Below are 21,241 nucleotides of genomic sequence, written 5' to 3' on the forward strand. Positions count from 1 at the left end.
TGCACACTGCAGAGGCAAAGGATCTTGGTCATCTGTGAGACCAGAAAGGACGGCTTGGTAAGTGGGTCAGAGACCCCTGGATTATCAGGAGGAAAGTACAGAACATGTTTGTAACCCCAGGTCTGACAGCAAGAGAAGGGTGCATCAGCCAGGGCAGAAGAAAGGCATGAGACCTGCAATGATTTTTGAAGTCTCTTTGAACTGGCTCACAGAACCACAAGGCCAGGAAGCAAGGGTGTTTTCTCACTCCCTAGAGACATGGCATCTGAAATGACAGCCTCCAGAAACAGTCAGGAGCTACCCCATACAGTACTGTGGCAGGGAGACAGACCCATGCAGCCACAACTGTCCCAAAGGCCCCAGAAGAAGCATCCCAACACCAGCAGAAATGAGGATAAAGCCCCTTCCCATAGTCACAGAGAGGAGCTAAAAAGGGTCTGGCAGTATTTGGGCTTGCAAGAGGGCTGTGCCCTCTTCAGCACTACCTGTCCTGTTTCTGAGTGCTGGTGTCAGATGTGCCAGTGCTGGCATGGCAGGGGCTGCTGCAAGCAGCACACCATCGCTCCCCTGCAGGGCTGGCCCAGCACAGCCCTGCCTTCAAATGCCCGTGAGTGCCAGCTGAGGCAGCCAGACAGGAGACAGCTCAGACCCAGGCAGGGGCATCACACCAGTGCTCAACACCCAGGGTTTTGTTGATGTGTTTGCCGCCCTGGGAGCCCTTCCCCGCTGCCCAGTCGGTGCCGGTGTGGCTCCGCAGGGTGCAGTTCGAGGGGTTTGCCAGCACGATGACCTGCCAGGGCCTGGTTCAGAGTCCTCGCAGCTCACAGCTCTGTGGTCTTCCTTGGCTCAATCAAGATGGTGTTGAGCATTCCCACCTGACACTCCTGGTCTTGGAGCTTTCTTGCAGCCTGAGAAGGGCTTTGGCACCAGTTCGACCTTTGACGGCCTCTCTGCCAGTTCCTCAGCATTAGCAGGACAGTGATGAGGACCAGTACTGCTGTCAGCACCCCGAACACCAGCACTGTCACCAGCTGGGCTTCACTCAGCCCTGAGTCCCTTTGGGTCACCACCTCCTTCACAGAGATTTTCAACAACCCTCCCCCTGGCTCTTTCTCACTGTGGTTGGCCACACGCCGCCCTGTGACCACAGTCCTGATGGGCTCCGGCTGCGTCACCCCCGGCATCTCACTAGTGGTGCTTTTCACACCTCCAGCATTCTCATGGTTTGCAGGGTGGTAGGGAGGAGACCAGGTGGGCTCAGGGACGGAGATCTCACAGGTTTTGCCAGTGAAACGGTCAGGACACAAGCAGTCATAGTCATTGATGCGGTCATAGCACTTTGCCCCATTTTTGCACGGCTGGCTGGCACAGTCATTGATGTTGATGGTACAGAAACGCCCTTCAAAGCCCACCTGGCACTGGCAGGAGAAGCGGTTGACGCCGTCGTGGCAGGTGGCCCCGTTGGCACAGGGGCGCATCAGGCAGTCATCCACATCGTGCTCACAGAGAGCCCCCACAAAGCCAGCGAGACACCGGCAGGTGAAGTTACTGGCAAAGCCATTTTCGTCTTGGCATTGCCCACCATTCTTGCATGGAGACCTGTGTGGAGAGAGCAAGGGTAGGTCACAGCCCTGGAGACCAAGCAGCTTCCCTTGCCCCAGACAAACATGCAGAGCTGCTTGCATGGTCAGTGTGTCCCGCTCCCTCTGCGAGGACAGCTATCTCTAGGAGAAGACTGAGTGGGAGTTTCTGTCTCGTGGAGTGAGAGGCCATGGGACCTCCTCAAAGGCTGTGGCTGTGCACAGGCCCACCACCCACCAGAGAAGGTTTTCAGCCAAATGATCTGAAGAGGAAACATGCCCTCCTGATGCTCCCCAAAGGCATCATGGATGTCAGCTCATCACGCCTACAGCAGTTTGGCTGCCTAGGAGATAGGATGTCCCAGGCATTATGAACAAATTCCTGTCCTCCTACAGCAGGGACAGGAATCTGTTCAGATTGCAACAAAGCCCTTGCCCTGGTGGGACTGTCACTGCACGCTGCTAAACCAAAGCCAAAGGTGATTTTGGCTTAACTCCATTAGTGTATGGAAATTCACAGAAAATGAGCCAAGCTGAGCCTCCACTTGGCAGTGTGTGACCCAAAGTTAATGCTGTGTGTAACATCACTGCAGTGTCTCACCCTGCCTTCTCACAGGGCCCCGTCTTCATCTCACAGTCCTTCCCGTGGAAACCTTCTGGACACAAGCAGGAATACTCCCCATCACGATCGTAGATGCACTGTGCCCCGTTCTGGCAGGGGGACTGGTGTTCACAGATGTGTATGTCTGAGGGGAAAAAACAGTGTGAATTAGGGAGAAAAGAGGGTTGATGTGGCCAACTCAGTGCAAACACAAGCCACCAAACCCCTTGGGGATGGAGAAACAGCAGGAGCTTCTCCCGTCTCCCCTCCAATAGGCACCTGCAGCAACAGAAGTGCAGTGCCTGTGTGGTTGTGAAGATACAGTGCATGTCAGCTGTCTGACCACTGGAGACTCCCTGGTACAGACGAGTCTCTGAGGCTGGAGAAGGGGAGTCCCCCAGCCACCTGCTGAAGGCAGGAACCCTTGGGGAAAGCAGGGGATGCTGTTTGGAGTCCTGGCACAGCATGGGAAATGCAATGAGTTCACCTGCTCCGTTTCCTGAGGCTGGCCAGCACCATGCCAGCTCTTGCCATGCTGCCAGGGAGCAAGTGTCAGCAGTCTGACCTCTTCTGCAGGAAAGGAATGGTGTCAGCTGTGGCAGCCAGGCAATATCCCATCTCCCAGGCAGCCAAAACGGCATCACCGAGGTGGCTTATGGCTACACTGGCTATGCTGGCTGACATATCCATGAGGGGGTGCTGGGCTTCTGGCCTCAGCACCAAAGGCAGGGATGTCAAGCCCACGACTCACCTTTGTCACAGAACTTGCCAGCCCAGCCGGTGTGACAGATGCACTGCCAAGGTTGGTGGCATGTCCCATGAAGACAGCCCGGCATACGCACACACTCCTCGCAGTACTCCCCCTCCCAGCCTGGATCGCACCTGCAGGAGCACAGGGCATAGCAGCATCATCAAACCCCAGCAGGAACTGCAGAAAAGCTGGCTGTGTGCTGTGCAGGGCTCCCACAGTGCTCAGAAACCCTCCCAAAGGCTCCATGGACCTCCTAGCTCCCTCCTCCAGAGGTAAGTACTGGCATCTCATCTGTCCAAGGAAGCAAGCAGACAGAGCAGGAGAAGACACCCTCTGCAGCGAGGGAGAGTGAGTGGCCAGCAGCAGAGCTCAGCAGCTTCACTTTCACTGCCCAAATCCCTCTGCTCTCCTCCAACCAGCTGCTCTGTATACACCACTGCATTAGCTCAGCAATTCCTGTGCTTCCCACAGCAGGCAGCCACTCTGAAAGGCAGAGAAAAGCCTACCCCTAGCCCTGAGCTTCCTGAGGGAAAGGGACAAGAAGCTGCTGAGGTCCGCATGTTCCACTGCTCCTCTCTGCATTATAAGATGTGTCACTTTTTGCCTGGAGTGCATGGTATTCCAGCTGTGAAACCTTGCTTGCTATGGCTGGTGCACAGAATAGACTTGTCAGCCAGCTCACAAGGACAGCACAACAGGAAAACCTGCAGCACACAATGAGCCTTCTGGACCCAAAAGAGCAGGGCAGTGGCAATGACTGAGTAAAGCCAAGCTGCACTGCTCCAGTGGCAGGCATTCCTCAGACCTGCCAGCTCCAAGGCAGAATGCAAGTGATAACAAGATGAGAGCTGAGAGCAGGTGGCACCAAGCCACAACAAAAGCTATACTCAAACCAGCACAAAATTAAACCTAACAAAAACAATACAGTTTCCAGAGAAAGAAAGGGGGTTCGTTTTCATGGCTGGGGCTCATTTCAGCACAATGTGTGGTGACTGCAGTTTTTTGGGGCTGGTCCACAGCTGCACTTTCAAACCTGGGCTGTCTGTTGTCACTGTATGTTGTTCCAAAGAGACGAAGAATGAGGAAAATGGTTAAATATATGTGTGTGTGTGTGTGTATGTAGGTATTAATTAGAGGCTTTTCAATGGGATTGGAGGTGATACTATGTGCCTGGTGTAGTCTGGAGAAATACATTCATACCTGTGCAGCCCTGAGCAGAGGGATGTGGACACCCCTACCCCTGAGTACCTGCAAGGAGCAGGCACCATCAACTCTTCCACTTCTCCAAAAGGGAGCTGGCCAACCTAAAAATTGCCAGGGAGAGGGCCAGGTAAGCAGCCAAGTCTCCCTGGGTTTGAGGTGATTTTGAGGTACTGCCAAGCCACAAGGTTCAGCAAATGCTCTGGAGACCTGAAATCAGCAGCATCAACTCACATGCACAAAGATCTGCAGCTGGCACACCTGCCACGTGGTAACATGTGGCCTTTCTGCCCAGGGCTTTGCAGCACCCTGCTCTCCCAACCAGCCACAGCTGCTGAAAGGGCTCAGGGACGAGTCTGTGCAGCTGCAAACAGGAGCCCTACCAAACCAGAACTGCCACATCACTCCCTGATGTGGCAGTTAGCAAGAACAAGTGGCCCAGGCGTAGTGTGACACTGGAGGCTGTCCTGTGAAAGGGGACTGACCGTGCCCTGGTGAGAAGAACAGGGTGGCAGTCTGTCCCCTTGCAGCCACGGGTGTCTCAGCCAGCCCAAAGCCAGCCCTTGTCTCCTGGTGGTGCCTTATAGAATGGAGGTTCCAGATGGTCCTACAATGGGACAACAGGCAGTGGGTCTGTGGCAGCCCAGAGCAGTTATATGGGTGCTTCCCAGGCTGAAGTGTAGGGTCAGGCTCTGAGCTTTGAGCCTGTGGTATCTGGGCACCAGCTGGAGCTGGCATGCCAAGTACTACATATGCCTTCTGCTGCTGTGGCTCACAGCTTGCTGGTAAACCCTTTGTGAAAACATTCAGAGATCCCCACCACAGCTCAGGCTTCTGAGAGGAGACCCCTGAAGCCCTCAGTTATATGCACGGCTGGAAACTCTTCCATGCCCCACGGAGAGCACCTCCACTTTAATCAGCACGGAGGGCAAGCAAGCTGGCCAACCCTCATGCCTGCCCTGCTGCCTAATGACTTTCCCTCATCATTTCTGAGCCTAAAGGCTGCTTCCCATCACCCAGGTATGGCCACACTGTCCTAGGCTTCCCTCTAGACAAAAAGGGCTCAGCAGAATAACACTGGTAAGTATGTGAAGGTGGGCACCCTGGAAGCACAGGAGCAAAGGCTAGAGGGGACCAGCAAGAGGCCGAGGCATCAAAATCTCTCACTCCAGAAGGTGTCAGGTAAGAAGAGAGCAGAGTCATTGATTCAAGGTGTGGGTAAGTGGAGGAGGAGGTTCTTCAGCTCTGGGCAGGGGTGTAGGCACCAGGAACAGTGTCAAGGGATGGAAAGCAGTTACAGCAGAGAGCCAAAGACAAGCCATACCTGCACTTCCCATCCTGGTCACAGCAGCCATGGGCGAGATTGCAGCGCTCACTGCAGTCATCCCCTACAAGAAAAGAGACATGTGGACTTGGATTAAACAGAGACTATAGAGGACTCCATAGCTGTCCATGGCCCTGGGTGTTTGCCTAAGTGCTCAGTCTACCCATTCCCCGAATCATAAGGTGGGGGACCTTCCTTTCACGCTGGATGTCACACAAGAAATGAGAATTTCACAATAACCCAACTAGCAGTAACACTGTCTTTATTGAGAAATGGGGCTCTGCTTCAAAACTACCCACTCTCTGGTCACCTTCCCCACCTTTTTTCTGCTGCCTCCCTTAGATTTTGGGCCCTTCTGGGCAAGAGCTGGGGTTAAGACAACCTGTGTAATAGGGACTGACCCTCCTGTGACCTCGGTCCCACAGTCTTGCAGCAAGTATAGTGGGAAAGCTCAGGGCCAAGTACTGCAAGGGGCACAAAGGATGTGCCCCAAGATGTCGCCATCCCCAAGGACAGCTATTGGCACAGAGTAGTCTGACAGGGGCTCCTGCCCTCTCCCAGTTGCCAGCACTCCCCTTCCAGCACAAGGAAGCAGGATTTGGCATCACATGGGGCCAGGTATCCAGTTCTGTTTATTTATTTAAAAGCCACAGAAGCTGTAACTGAGCCATGGCCTTGCTGTGCCACTTCTCATTCTCTCCTTGGTGCCAGGTGTTCCCTTTCATCTCTACCTTCCCCTCTTCCCCATCACTTGCTTGCATCTTAGCTCCACAGGGCAGCTGGCTCTCTCTGGCTCCAGGAGCAGCACAACTAGAGCAAATGTCAAGAAGCAGGGGCTTTCTCCAGAAGTCTTGTGCAATCCCAGGCCAGGCCCAGGAGGTAAATGTCCTTACCTGAGCCCCTCATCTTGGACTGAGGCAGATTAAAGCTCCCATGCCTAGAGATGCACTCAGCCTTTCCCAAGCAGCATTTTGTGCTGCCTGGGAAAATGAGCAGGGGGAGGAATCCCCTGTGCATACAATTTTACTGCAGTGAGGCAACAAGTCCCACTGCACAGGGTAAGAGCCTCCTAAAATAAGCCACTATGGAGCTGGAGCAGCATCCTGGGACTGCTCAGCCCCAAGCCTGAGTATCACCACCTTTCCTATTTGCAACCATCTCTCCTGGCACGTAACTTTGGGAAATCACTGCTTATCTGGAGTAGGAATAGAGCAAACTAATCTTTGGGAAAGGGTTTTGTCTCACTGGATCCAGGGTTAGCTGTTCACTTTTCGGACCTTCTTCCCCCCGAACAAGCTCATTGGTTTGGGAACCCATTCACCCTAACTGAGACAGACAGAGCAGCAAGGATGTCTCTGCCAGGCTGCTCAGGCACTGCCACCCTTGTGGCTAAGAGTTTCTAAGGTACTTCCAGTGTCACACCTCAGGTGATTAATCACTGGGCAGCATTTTCTGCTTTCCCAAGTCAGACCATCTCTATTTTGCATGGAAAAATGAGGAGACTTCTGCAATGCCAAGGACAGGTTTGGAAAAATGGATATGAAAGAGAAGGACTCACGTCTACAGACTCACCTTGCACAAGCTGGTGATGGGCCAAGAGGATCCAAATCAAGGACATGAGCTGGAGACAGAAGCTCCTGAGCATGGTCAGCGTGGCCCCACCGAGATGAACACCTACAGAGGGAAAAAGAGCAAGCTCAGCAAAATCTCTTGGCTGACACCACAGCTTCATTTCACACATCCCTTCCTCTCTACTGCCTGGGAGTTCTGAGTTGAAACATCCAGTTTTACACAGACTCGTCACCACACTCCCCTCTGTCCATCCAGACTCCTTCCTCTAAGACAGAGTTAGGGCACTAAGAATTAAAAAGCTTTTGAAAATGTGTGTACAGGAGAACCAAATGTGCACACATTAAATCCTGACTGTGTAATAGCTCAGGCTGTTAAATCACATCTTCGAGCACCCGCCTCTGGTAGCTGCTGTCAAGAGATCAGAAACCTCCAGAAACACCAACCCAGCTGTGGGGACCTTCATCATCCCTCCCTCAATCTGGGAGGCTTCAGCTTTGTGTTAAATAAGGTCCTCCTGTGCATATTTGAATGAATAGATGGGCTGAGTGTTCTGCACAGTGCCCAGGCTGCTTTTCAAACCCTGCAGGAGAGCAGGAAGTCCACCAGATCGAGCAGAGGAGCAGGCAGTAAACAGCAGCCCTCTTTCATTGTCCAAGCAAGAGAGTGTAGCAACAGGCACTAGAGCTGGGCTGCAGCCCCAGGCCGGAAATGTGAACACACACCTCTCACTAGGTGCGGTCCTTTTCCTCAGCTGTCCTGCAGAGAGCCCCATCAGCCCAAAGGTTCCTGCACCCATCTATTTTCTGACCGCCTCCTGCCCTCTTCAAGTAGCATTAAATACTTTCCAAAAACGCTTCATTCCCTCCCAGCCTTCTGGGGTTGTTAAGGGCAGGAAATTCGAGGGTGATATCATAAATATATTACTGTAATGAGATGGGAGGGGTTAAACAGTTCTGTTAGGAGAATGGTGAAGGTGTGGAGCAGACTCTATCCAGCTGCGTGGGTGTGATGAACAGGGGCCATTCCACTTTCAGCTTGACTCTTTAGCACTAGAAGGTTATGTTTGGTCCATAGTTGCGTGAAAGACTTCTAAGATGGAGACCTAAGTCCTCCCACCCACCTACACATACACATGCATTGCAGGAAGAAGTTTCGGGGTCCCTGCTAAGAGCTTCACCTGTATGAACCGGACAAAATAGCCCATAAAAACAATGATGTTGCTTGCAGCATCTCTCCAGCAAACAAACCAAAACCAATGAAGGCAGCAGCACTTTCAGAGGGGCTACAGGATGTTACTGTCACTGCCCCACCATGGATTGCTGAATCCTCCCTCCCCACAGTCCTTTTGACACTCTGTTTGCAGGACCCTCCTTTGCCTCCTGCCCCTAAACACTGGGCAGTGGCAAACAGCTGCTGCATTTCAGGGGAGGGTGAAGCTATGAAACTTATAAAAAAATTTAGGGTTGAAGAGTGAGTATCATGTTCCTCCAGGGCCTTGAAAAGCATAAGCTCCGATCACATGCCCAAGGCTGTTTTCCCCCCCACAGGTCCCCACTCGAGGCACAGCCTCTCAGACCTCCGGACGTAGCCATCCCATGGGTGCTGCTCCCAGCGGAACCCCCGGGGTGGCCTCGGGCCCCGGCATCCCGGGCAGCAGCTGGTGCCCAGGAAAGGTGTGGGCAGCTCCCACTTGGGCAGGCCTGGCTTTGGGTCACAAGGACACGGGCGAGGGATCTCCCTCCATCCCACCTGTCCACCTGTGCCTGGCCGGGCTGGGGGCTACCAGACCTCCAGGTGCTGCGAGGTCGCCCCCGAGTCTATTAGCCTCCCTCTCGAGGGTATGAGGGACCGCTGTGGCTTGGGGAGTACCAGGGACATCCCCAGGATGTGGCTATGAGGCACTGCCCCTAGTCTGAAGGCTCTCAAGGCTATCGGGACCCCTCCGGGCTGCGGTCCGGGGGCAGGGCTGGGAACCCGGGGGATGCCGCGCCGCTGCGGCTCGCCGCGCCTGCCCCCCGCCCCCTCCCCCCAGGGCTTTGGGACCACCCCAAGCCCCAGTGCCCTTCGGAGGCGCACGGCCACGGGGGTGCTCGCCTTCCCCACCCCACCCCACGGCCATCCCCGGAGGCACCCTCCGCAGAGCCCCGCCGGTTCCCCTGCGGCCGGGGCGGCGGCGGGGAAAGCGGGACCGGCGGGGCTGGGAGTCCCCGCGCCGCTGTCCCCGGGCCCTGCTCACCTCGGCGTCGCGGCGGCTGGCGGGGCTATCGCGGGGCGCGGCGGCGGGGGCCGGCCATGCCCGGAGCGGCGCGGCGGGGCTGGCGAGGCGCGGGCTGCGTTGGGAGCTGCCGCCGCCGCGTGTGCCGCGCCGCTCCGCCCGCCGCCGCCGCCGTGCAGCCCCGGCCGCCTGCCAGCGGCTGCGTGTGCCTGCACATCCCCGCTCCCTCCCCGGGACATCCCGCCTCCCGCCGCCCCAAACCGCAGGCAGCCCCCGACCCGGCCCGCCCTGCCCGCTCACCCCTGCCCTGCTCCCGCCGCCGGGGGTGGGGAGGGACCCCGGCACGGCCCGGGGGAGCTGCGGCTGCGAGGGCTCACCGGCCCCCAGCACCGAGCTGAGCACGGAGAGGTGTCCCGGGCTGGCGATGCCCCGCAGGGGCGCGGCCTGGCTGGGGGTACCCCCGCCCGCGGCTCGGGGGATGCAGCGCTCGCCCCCTCGCTGGGGCAGGGGTGCGGTCCTGCGGGGCACTGAGCCTCTCAGCCTGGAGCCCCTCTCAGAAATAGGTACGCCAAGATGCGAGGCTTCGTTTTGCTCAGATTATCTGAAACAATACTAATAGGCAACAACACCTCCTGCAGCCCCTCCTTGATGTCCCCGGGGTCCACTAAAACACCTCCACTAGCAAACCGTAGGGTTGAGAAACCCTATCCTTAAAATAAAGGTTCAACTGGTAGTAGTCACCCCACAAAAAAAGAAGCCATCCAGAGAAGCTGTGGTCCCCAGCATTTCTCTCGCTGCTACTCACGAGATGTGGACATCAGCACTTCAATGGACAATAAGGAACAACAAGGCAACTGTGGGAGAGGGTCTGGGCTGTCACATCAGAAGAAACAGCTGCCCACTCTGCTCCTCACCTTGCATGGCCTTTCTGCTACTTGACAAGATCGTATCTGTCACCTTCAAAGGTCCTAGTAATCCTGAATTAGATTACAAGTTTGCATCAGTCAGCTCTTTTCTACCCCTGTATCCCACGAGGTTTGCTGTTTTTCACCAGGAAGGAAGAAGAACCATGTCCTACAGGCACTTAATCGATGCTTTCACTCCATCTCCCCGCATTAGACAAAGATCACCCCATCCCTGCTACCGTCTCCAGTCCCCCCAGCCCTCTGCAGCTCCTGCCAGCCCAGTCAGCACCCTGTGGCAGCCATGGGCAGCTCTGCAGGGCCCAGCATCCAGTAACAGCCCAGGAGCAACCCCATCCAAGCCAAGGTCTCTGCCAGCTCTGAGCAGGGACCGCTGCTTGCTCATCCTTGGCATGGCTGGACAACACAATGTGACTGAGCAATAAAATGGGGGTGTACCATCTTGCCTATCTCTGCAGGAGCTGCCTCCTTCCCGCCTGCTTTCTGGTCTCCTGTCAGCCAGGAGCCCTGTTCCTTTCCTTGCCCTCCTCCTCTTCCTCCTGTCTCTATCACCCCACAGACAGAGGGACAGAGAAGTCCAAACCTCCTGCTTAGGTTGCTCCATCAGCCCTTTGGATATTTATAAGACAAGTGTGCACCAGCTCTATCCTGAGATGCTTCCTGTGATTCTACATCCGTTCTCATCCCCTGATCCCTCACAGCCAGCTCAGCCTTCTTTTGAGCCCTGACTCCTACCATGTCTGGAGCTTGCAGCAAAAAGGAGAGGGGAAGGCTGAGGGCAAAGCACAGCTCTTGGTACTTGGTTTAAAACCAGACAGCCTCTCCTTCCATCACTACAGCTCTAGGACCTGGAATGATCCATACTTCTGCTCTGACCCACAACACCTTGCCTTGCACTCTTTGCCAGCCACGGTTGGAGGCCAAGGGTTACTGGCAACACCTCCAACACTGAGTGTAGGCTGCTCAGCCTCACCCTCACCTTCTTGAAATCCTACCACCTTCAGTAACGGTGTCAGATAGAATACCACCTCCTGCAGCATCCTCATCTGCTCCCACATTCCTCTGCTGAAATCTGCCCTGGTCCTGACTGCACTGCACTGCAACGTCATTGCACAGCCATGCCCAGGTGCTCTTAAACCCCACATTCCTAAGAAAACCCTCTGGGTGCCATGTGTGCATTTGAGTGGGCAGATAGGAGGGGGCCTGCAGAGGGACCCTGACATATGCTGATACCCATAAGTATGTGCATCCACAGCATGAGCACTGTGAGAGAGGGAGATGGGGTTAGGTTGCAGACACCAGAATGGGACACTTGGCTCTCCCCGTGCTGCCCCTCTTGGAGGTGAGAGCTGTGCCACCAAGTGAGGGCTGTCCGGGCTAAGGAGGTAAAGTTGGTTGCTGAAGATCTGAGCTCCAAGGAAGGGGAATGAAAAACAAAATCCAGGGTGGGATTTCAGAAGGTGGGATTTCTGAGGAAATGTGTTTTGTGGTTTGAGGTTTGGCTTTGCATGTATCACAGAGAGAAGCAAGCAGGGATGGATGGGAGTAAAAGGGGGAATACAGACGAGGGAGAAGGGACCCATGCAATGTGGTCTTGGGTGCACTCCTTCCTCCACACCAAAGGGCTCCTGACCCACTCCCAGGCACAATCCTATGTCTCAGGCTTGCTGTGTCAGTCTGTGGACTGCCCACTACTATTTAATCAGAGCAGCTCTATTTGCGGACCCAAGAAATGGGTGTTGAAGGGATTCCTGTGTTTGGCTTAGACCCTGCTCTACTAGGCTCTGATCCCTGCCATGCCATCCCTAGAGGCGTCTCAGATGGAACAGCTGCTGGGTCAGAATTAGGAAGGATTTTTTCCTAGCCATAAGAGTCCCTCTGTGGCTTTTCCCTCCAGTGAAGGAAATCCCACAAAGCAGGGACCTGGAGTCAGATCTGGAGCAACCTCTTGTCATGGTTTTCCCTCCAATGCACGCCAGATGAAGACTCCTGCCCCCACCATCATCCCAACACACCGTCACCACTCACAGACAGAAGGAGGAATTACCTGTCAAAATCAGCTGAAGCTGCTTCCCTTTCTTCCGGAGTCTGGAACCTGCACCTTGGAGGCAGCCAGACATCAGGGACAAGAAGCAGATGCTGGGCTGATAAAACAGATAATGTTGCCTCTTCTTCTTCACGAAGAAGCTTTTTCCAGAGCAGAAACTCTTCCCTGTGCAGAAGCCCAGAGAAATTCACCCCTTCCTGCTCACTCCAATTCCTCAAGAAAGGCAGAAAAGCAGCACAAAGAAGTTGGAGAAAGACTGCAAACACCTCTGAGCTGCCAACTCAAATGATCATCCCCTTCAGCTCTTGCTCTGGGTCACCCTCTCCGCCTTACGCACAGCACCAGCCCGGGGTCTCTAGGTTAAAACAAATGTTCTCCCCCATCCCACCCCCCTTGCTTTTCCAATTCCACCCCAGCCCACAACAAACAGCAGCTCGCTGGCCCTACAGCCATGTAACCCAACCCCAGCCATTGTTCCCCTTCCACAAGGTCTATATTTGACTTTGCAGCAGCACCGTGGCTGTGCATGTGTGTGTGTGTGCATGTGTGTGCACTCTCTGCACACACACGCTCCGATATTTGTTCAGAGCCTCATTCCCCAGATACCCGGGATTGCTTAGAAATAGCTTCCATGGGCAGTAGGTGTTTGTGCCTTCAGCGGGGAAGTGGAGGGGACAGGCAAAAGAGAAACAGGGAGAGGGTGGAAGTTGAAGGTAGAAAACCTCCTGGCTCTTTTCTCGCAATTTGCACCATCTCAGTGCTCTGCAACACTGTGGAGCATGGCCAGGCTGGCAGACAGCAATGCATGCATGCAACAGCGGAACAGATGGCATATCTGGGGAATGATGGAGAAAAGGACAAGCTGTGGTCTTGTTGACTCTATCTGCTGTTACCCTGCCCCAAGTTTTGCTTGCTGGTGGCAAAAGTGGAGCTAAGCCTCCAAAAACCTCTTCAAATCTTCCTAGGTGTTTGGCTGAGACTGCCAGAAATGCCACTGGGAAGTACCCAATTCCCCTAGCCTGGTGGCCTTGCAGGGGGATTTGCGTTTCCCTTTGCCTCAGGGAATGGGAGCTGCCCTTGGATTCACCTTCCTACTTTCCAGTACTGCACTAAGAGTAGCCATCCTGGGCTACTCTGAGATGTATTTTGTATTTACCCAAAACCTTCAGGAATGCTGCCCAAGTCCACTGTCACAGTCCCTGTGACCCCAGAGTATCTGGGAACACTGCATAGACTTGGCTTGAGTTTCTTTTATTTGCTTCTTTTGTGACCTGCCAGAATATAAGGCAAAATGAGAAAAAAGTGCAATCCAAATGAATGATAGGGAAGATTACTTTCATCCTTAACACTCATGATCCAGTGAACTCATTGCCACTGGCTAACAAGAAAAGGCATTCATTTAAAAAAACCCAACTAGACATTTATATAGACAATGAGAATAAATAGGAATGAACTCCAACTAGCTATAAACTCTCCTGCTCCAGGGCACTGAAGACAAGTTCTAGGCGATGGTATAAGGAGCAGCTTTCCACAAGGCAGATTCTGCAGTAATTTTGTGCAGGGCAATGTTTGTACCTTTCCCTGAGCCACACAGACCCAGCCCTGGGAGACAAAGGATGCTGGGCATGGGTAGGCACCATCCATGCACACCTGCTGCACACATTTACTATTAGCAAGGCCAAAGTGGGATGAACTGTGTGGATGCCCTGGTGGTGTCTGTGAGATGTCCTGGAGAGATGATTCCTGGCTGCTCAAAGCCAAGTGTCAGCGTCCATCCAAGCTTCTGCTCATGAGCTTGCTTCTCCTGCTCTCAGAGCCAGATGCAGGGAGTTCCTCATCACCAGGGCTGCTGCTTTCTGAGAGGTGGTTTGCACTCTCCACTGCTCTCCAGGCAGCTGCTCTGTTGGGACTAGCTGAAATCTGACTGCCTGTTGGACTGCTCCACTAAAACAGATCCTCTGAGTGTGGGAGAATGCATGTGTCATTGTGATGGACCTGAATTCAGTACCTGACAGCCTTCCAACCTACTGTGAGGAGCAGCAAAAGTAAGTACGTTATTTCGAGATACAGATTCCTCAAATCCACCTTCAGAACTTCAATCCAAGACAAGACAAAGGTACCAGGCAAAAAAAAAATTAAAAGAAAGATTAAATTCTGGAGGAAAAAGGCCTAGACTTGAAGAGGGGGGAAAAGAGATTGAGGTATATATATGGAGGGCAGTTAGAGAAAAAAGGTTTTCCCTGTGTCCCCACAGCTCAAAAGGCTGAGTAAACCCCCTTCAAAAAACCCTCATGAGTTCATGAGAAGGTGTAGGATCTTATTTTGCCCTGTGATGTCTGGCTTCCCTCTGTGTGCATATACAACAACTAATGTCAGGGCTCTCCCAAGGGCACTGATTCAGGGGGTGTATCCATTCCCCCCACCTGCCTCCTGCTGCCAGGAGGAGGTCTGGAAGGACTGGAGCGGGAAGGAGATGTCTGCCAGGCTTTCCCTTTGCTGGCACACACCCATGGGTTCCTCAAAGCCCATCTCCAGCTATTTGGTCTCCCTTTGCCTTTCCAGCTGGCAGCTCTAGCAATGAAACCTCTTAATCTCACCAGGAGCACACAAGCATTTAATGGGAGACTCTTAAAGCAAATCTTTTGTGCTTTCTCGGTGCTTGCCTCTGAGCTTGCTCCTGGGTGTTTACAGAGGATGGCATATCTTGGTGTATGCAGTGAAACCTGGCAGGAGAGCCTGTTGCAGAGAATGTCAAGGTCATTTCATGAAACTATGGCCTGTGCTTAGAAAGACTTGAACCCTGGCTGCAGAGGAGTCCATAATTAGCAGCCCCAGGGGATGTGGACGAGAGTTAGGAGGGAGGCTAATTGTAGACTGACTGTCTCCTTGGCCTTCAGCAGCTCCCGTGAAGCAGAGAAGTGGTGTGCTCAGCCAAGCACCAAGCGTGTCCTAGGGAAAGGTAATTCCTCCCTGGCCTGTCTGGACCCGTCCCTATAAACAACAGGAGCTCCACAGGGAGAACAGTGCTGCAGATTTCACGAAAAAAAGTCTCTGTGCATTGGAGGCACACGCTAGGCACGCAGAAGGGCTCCTTGAGAGACAACACACAGCCATGTGTGTCTACATGATAGAGTCCACGAGTCCCTGCTCTGCCTCAGAGGGCTTGGGGAATCAGCTACTCCTCCTCACTTGTGTACCATGGTGAAGTGCCAACCCCTGCCCCCCAGAGTGTGGTGTCCTTCCCCTGCACACAGCGAGCACTGTGCCCAAACCCCGATGAAGCCCTGTCTGCTTGCACACACCAAGGAGAGCTGGTGTTACACCTAGCCCTCTGCCACCTCCCCATATGCTCCAGTGAGACGTCCAACCCCTTCTTCTCCACATACTTTTAACTCAGTTCATTTCCAACACTATTAGCATGACGAGCTAAACAAGTTTTGATGAAGGGAAAGGGAGACAGAGCCCCTTTAGTCTTGGTCTGAGGCTGACACCGTGACTCCAGCCTTTGCTTCCCATGGGATTTTGCCTTGCATTGGAGCAGCTATCCTTCTTCCTGTCAGGCACATCCTTTCCATTCCTTCACCAAGGTAAATCACTGGCCCAGGAGGGCCCTTCAGTCTCTGCTGCACAGCAGCACTCATGATGGATTTAGCTCCCAGCAGGGTGAAGAATTTACAGTGAGTTTTGGTGGGGTTAAGGTGAGGCTGCCAGGAGGAGAAAGCGTGCAGTGCTGGGGCAGCTCCTTCTGTAGGGAGCTGACCTCAAGCAGTGGTATCTGTGGTGTGGGTCCCAGCTGAGAACTGAATTTTTCTGGAAAAAACACCCTGTATAAGGTCACAGCCCAATATCTGGTCCCTTGCAGAGACCAGCAACTGTGCAGGTAAGAGTTGGAGGCACCTGTACCGGGCTCAGTGCAAGAGCTGGGATCGTGGCATGGAGCTGGTGGTGAGCAGAGAAATGAGTGGGATGCCACAAACAAATACTTGAGGTCAGAAAATCCCAATTTCAGCTGCCTGCCCCCAGGAGTGATGCAGCCAGCAGTGAGTGCAAAGAGCACAAACACACCACTGCCAGGCTCTGTGCCTCACTTCGAAATACAGCACCTCAGCAACAAGCAAGAGCTTGCTGCTGCCGCACAATTTTGTGGCTAGTTAGAAATGGCCAGTAGGGGTCACTGATATATATTTATTTTATTCCATTTTTATGTACACACATTTATAAATATATAGAAGACTTGCATAGGCAAAAATTGTAATGGGCAAGCACTGATATGCAGTGTATTCTTCAAGCATACAGGTTGGGGGAAAGTGCCCCTGTGTATGTCTGAAATACCAGTGTGAGCTGTACAACCCCCTTCTTGTGCTCTGCTCAACCCCTGTGATGGCATGAAACCACTGAGCTGTGCCCAGCACCGAGGTGCTGAAATGGATTTTTGTCATTGTTCCCCAGTTCTGCCTTCATCTTCTGTTTCATATTGCCAGGGGTGCTTTGAGAGAGGTTCGAGAGATTCAGAGATTCAAGCCTCGAGAGCAGGATATTGTGTCTGCCTGTCTTTCTTTGCAGTGCCCAGCACAAGTACACACCAACCATGATGGGTGCTTTTGGGCAGTCCCATAAGACAAACAGCATTTTGGGTTGAATTGGGTCAGCACTGTCCTGTTCTTCAGCCACCAATGCTGGGGAATGTGTTTGCTTGAGAAAAGACTCCAGTGTTTTTTGGAGTGCTGGATCTCTATTAATCTCAAAATTGAGTCCCAGTTCTTATGTGGTGGGATGGCCTGAACTATACATGTGGGTATGTTTTTAGCAACTCTTTTATTGGCGGGTTGGCTGTATTTGTCTGGTAGGTGTATGCTCCAGGCATACTGGCAGAGTGTGTTTGGCTGTCCAATTCGGCATCCACAGACTTGTTTGACTGTCACAGGCTGGCAGTATTTCACTGATCTTATTGTTCCTGAAATGCTGTTAGTTTTGGGTGCTGAGCTCCTCTTGTATTGGCATATCCCAGAGTGAAAACTCTGCTCAAATTAAATCTCAGGTCTTTTGGTTTTGTTAGGCTCAGCCCAGCCATGAAACAAACATCCTTTGCCTCTGAGGGTTTCCTAGCTGATGTCTGCTAGGGAATCCTCTGTGCAGCTGGAATTAGAGAAGTAGTCAAGGAGGCAACTTTTTCATAGGAGTCCCTTCACCAATGCAACTCTCAGGCAGGTGACAGCCTCCAAGTCAGCCACCAAGTGGTTGTCCAGCACCCGCCCTCTTCCTCACTTGACCAGGTTTGATGGAAAACTTGAGAGGGCCAAGCCTGCACTGCCTTCTTCTGGTGGGGAGACATTATTTCTGTCATCTCCTTTTTCACTAGCCAAGACCATAGGCACTTCAGAGGGATTTGTCCCTCCACAGGGTGGCACCTGCCCCTCCAGGGGTTCCTTTTATTCAGTTACAAGGGTCTATATAAAGTGCTGCCAACTGGAAAGTATTTTGAAGAGATTCCTCCCTGCTCTTCACTAAGGGTCATAAATTCAGCTGGTATTTGAGAGAATCTCAAATGTACTTCCAGGACTGTTTGCTGAGGGCTTTACATCCGCCAGAGGCCCCTTAAAATAAAAGGATTATTGGGAGTCAAGTGTTAGATTACCTGGTGCTTGTTAATTGAACTTCAGAGGCTTTAGTGAGCAACTGGCTGTAGCAGGGAGCTGCTCGTTGGTATTAATGGTGTTATATAAATGAATATAATGTAACCTAACGTCATGCTTCTGCATCATGTCACATCTCTGGGCTCAGGGCAATAGTGAGTCCAGCTCACAAGCATACCGGATACGGGGAAAGGCAGGGCGGATGTATGTGGAGAGGAAGAAGGATTGGGAATCAAGGCCTTTGGGATCTGAGGGAAGAGTGTTTTTTGGTGCTCGGAGCAGGTGACTGGTCCTCAGCCAGTGCAAGTTGAGTTCCTGTCTCCCTTTGGCAGTCTGACCTTGAGATCTGATTTTGAGAAGAGTTGAGTTTAATGGAAGCAGTAAATTACAAGACCATCTGAAAATCAGACTCTCTTCTTCCTACAGGACTTATTTCACCTAGACTTGGAAAAAGCTTGAAGATCCCACTCTGACAAAGTCACTAAAAGAAAGCAAAGTACTCTAATCATTGCTGCCATCAGTGCTCACCCACGGAAACCTGAACAGACCACAGCTGTGAAGGCTCCAAGGCAGCAAGGCCCAGTGGAAATGAGAAACCTCATCAGCTATGAAAATTTCATCAGCTGGTGCTGTGGAAGCAAGAATCTGGAAGTACAGAGCAGATGGGCAGCCTGGATTCTTGGAGCCATTGTCCTTCTGCTTGTTATCTGACTCCGGCACAGGGAGGATTTGGAGAATTTATGGGGGCACAAGTACCGAAGGCTTTCTTGAAATATCCCTGGCTGACGTGTGGTGTGGTGCAGGCGGCACTTGCCGGGCGCTCAGCAGACGTTTTTGTACAATATTCCCAAGGTCATGGAAGCAGGGTCCTGCTGAGCACCTGTCTTTTATTGTGTAAGAGAGGGGACCATTTGGGCAGAGTTTGCAGTACTGTGAGCCTGGTACTACCTGAATGTAAATCTGAAGGCTTTGTAAATGTAGTAGTACACTGAAGAACATTGTGTAAATTCTATTAGGAATTTTCTGAACCGGGGAAATTTTCTCAGAGCTAGGCTCCATTATTTACTGTGTGAATCACTGATTCATGAGATGTTTGTGACAGAATGGATAACAGGAAATGGAAGCAGTGGGTACATAATTCTACGCACTGGGCAAGAGAAGCAATAGAAAAAGCACCTGTCTGAGCTCAGAGTTGAATAAATGGGGTGATTTGGTTATAAATTAAAAAGCACTGTTTTTTCAAAGACCCAACACTAGAACAACACAGTGGAAGATTTTGCAAATGAATACAAAAGCACACTCACAAATTGTGTCAGGGTTTGCCTAGCTTTTGCCTGGCACATGCTGTTCTCAGCACCTCTCCTTTAAGAGGCAGACAGTTGTCCTTGGGGGGTTTCAGGTGGGTTTCTCCATTTACTCCTCTACCTTCCTCCCTCTCCACCTGCTCCCACGGTTGGATTTGTATTTCCCTAGTGACAGGCTGTGATACACACCAGTCTGATGGGTCTTCTCTCAGAACACGGCACGCGTAGAAAGCGGCAGGAGCGGGCCCGGCCCCGGGCACTGCCAGCGCCCGCTCCCGTCCCGCCGCCCCTCAGGCTGCTCCCAGGTCCCGGGGCAGGCGGGAAGGGGCAGGGGCAGGGGCAGGGGCAGGGGAAGGGGAAGGGGCAGGGGCAGGGGCAGGGGCAGGGGCAGGGGCAGGGGCAGGGGCAGGGGCAGGGGCGGGCCCGGCCCCGGGCGCTGCCAGCGCCCGCCCCGCCGCCCCTCAGGCTGCCGGGACCGCCCTGCCCCGCTCCTCCTCGCCCCGCCCCCCCGCGCGTGCCGCCAGATGACGCAGCCACGCCGCGACGTGGGGATTCCGCCGGATTACCCGGCGTGCCCCGCGGCAAAATGGCGGCCTAAGGCGAGAGCGCGGGGCCGGGGCCGGGCGGGGGCAAAGTTTGGGGCGGGTTCGAGTCGGGGCTGAACCGGAGCCGAACCGGCCGCAAAGTCACTGGGACCCCTGGTGGAGCCGAGCCCGACCGGGTCAGAGCCGGGCTGGGGCTCTGGGGGCGGGGAGCGGGGAACGCGACCGGCTGGGGACGAAGCCCCGAGCGGGGGCCCCTGGGCCCCCGGGCCTCTGCGGGCTTCGGGCGACGCCCAGCGAGCGGAGTGGACCTTTCTGTCCGCGTGTGTGGCGAGGAATTGTAGAGTTCCCCGAGGATAGCGGCTTCGAGCGGGTCGCACCGTGGGCGGGGGGAGGGGGTCCGTGTGCAGGAGGGCGGCGAGGCCACAGCCCCGGCCCCAGGGAAGGGGCGGTCTCCGTGGGGAAGGTGGCTATGCCACTACCTCGGCCGTCAGGGCGTTACAGAGCTTTCCCTCCCGGGGAGAGACCTGTGTCAGGGAGCAGCGCAGGCACGGGATCGGCACGCAGAACCTCGTCCACGCAGGATGTAGCCATTTCTGAGTGATGGAGAGTTAGGTAGCGTGGGGGATGAGGAGCCAGTGTCTCTGCAGGGAGCGTTGCTGGAGTAGGAGCTGCAAAGAGGAACAGGTCTGGAAAGCGCGTGTGTTAAAGAACTGGAGAGTAACTGGCAGAGGCAGGGTTGAAAGGGAAGAATCAGCATTCTTCTGGTGTCGGCAGGGGTTAATGGGAAATTCTCTGCCAGCCTGGACATAGGGATGCTTCCTGCTATAGAACTAGTGTGCAGCCTCTGGGAACATGGGGAGACTTTAAAGGAAAACAGGTGAACGATAAATGCTGTACTGCCTCTGGCTTGGAGCTTGAGCACTCTGCATAGAGTGGAGTAAAAGATTGAGTGCCGATATGCAGATTTTTAGGTGTGCGTGAGGTTCGATTGGTAAGCATCACGGTGTGCAAATGATACATAAATCTGGCAAGGCTGAGAATGACCTAGATCTGAGAGATGCCAGGTGGATCTTGTCCACTGAAAAGAATTATCCATAACATGTAGATAGTTTTGTGCCAGTGAAAGCTTTTCAGAGCTATGCATTTCTGTTTTACAGATTCAGAGAAGGAGCCAGGATAAAGGGCCTATATAAGATGAAGCAATGAATCCTTACTGAAGCATCAGACTTAGCAGGTAAGAGAGCCAGGAGTGAGATCATGCTGAGTCAGACTGTGTTTTTTCTGTACCACTACTCAAATTTTTTTGAGAACATGCAAACCACATACTTGAAACACTGGCCCTCTCTATGGTGTTCTCTGCATCATAGTAGCCCTGTGTTTCCTGAATTGAGAGGCCAGGAGTGTCAGTGAAATGGGAGTGACCCTGAGAAATTCAGCAAGAGCTTCTGGAAAGAAAAGTTCAATTAAAGATGTAAGCCAGTGCCCTTGACATTCTATTTCTGAAAGCAGTCTTGAATGTGCTCTATCAGTGTCAAAGTAGCCATGC

The 21,241-nt window shown here is 53.4% G+C and overlaps 2 protein-coding genes across 5 annotated transcripts in view; one reads left to right on the forward strand and one right to left on the reverse strand.

The window, feature by feature from the left end:
* Nucleotides 1–179: 179 nt before the first annotated feature.
* On the reverse strand, nucleotides 180–9,633 carry DLK2 (delta like non-canonical Notch ligand 2). Of its 2 annotated transcripts, none has more exons than XM_033056676.2 (6): nucleotides 9,544–9,633; nucleotides 7,029–7,130; nucleotides 5,457–5,520; nucleotides 2,933–3,063; nucleotides 2,182–2,326; nucleotides 180–1,599 (listed from the first exon to the last, which is right to left on the reverse strand). In XM_033056676.2, the coding sequence occupies exons 2-6, from the start codon at nucleotides 7,099–7,101 to the stop codon at nucleotides 822–824; spliced, it is 1,191 nt and encodes a 396-aa protein (XP_032912567.1). In that variant the 5' UTR covers nucleotides 7,102–7,130; nucleotides 9,544–9,633; the 3' UTR covers nucleotides 180–821. The 2 variants fall into 2 exon arrangements, with proteins under 2 accessions (XP_032912567.1, XP_032912566.1); XM_033056675.2 differs by lacking the exon at nucleotides 9,544–9,633 and adding an exon at nucleotides 9,265–9,307.
* A 10,140-nt stretch (nucleotides 9,634–19,773) lies between these two features.
* Nucleotides 19,774–21,241, forward strand: part of TJAP1 (tight junction associated protein 1) — a 39,964-nt gene continuing 38,496 nt past the window's right edge. For all 3 annotated transcript variants that reach the window (XM_033055575.1, XM_033055576.1, XM_033055577.1), the window contains exons 1-2: nucleotides 19,774–19,871; nucleotides 20,853–20,929. The gene's annotated coding sequence lies outside the window, so the exon portion shown is untranslated. The remainder of the gene's footprint in view (nucleotides 19,872–20,852; nucleotides 20,930–21,241) is intronic.

This window comes from Catharus ustulatus, chromosome 3 (assembly GCF_009819885.2).
Source record: "Catharus ustulatus isolate bCatUst1 chromosome 3, bCatUst1.pri.v2, whole genome shotgun sequence".
Classification (NCBI taxonomy): Eukaryota; Metazoa; Chordata; class Aves; order Passeriformes; family Turdidae; genus Catharus; species Catharus ustulatus.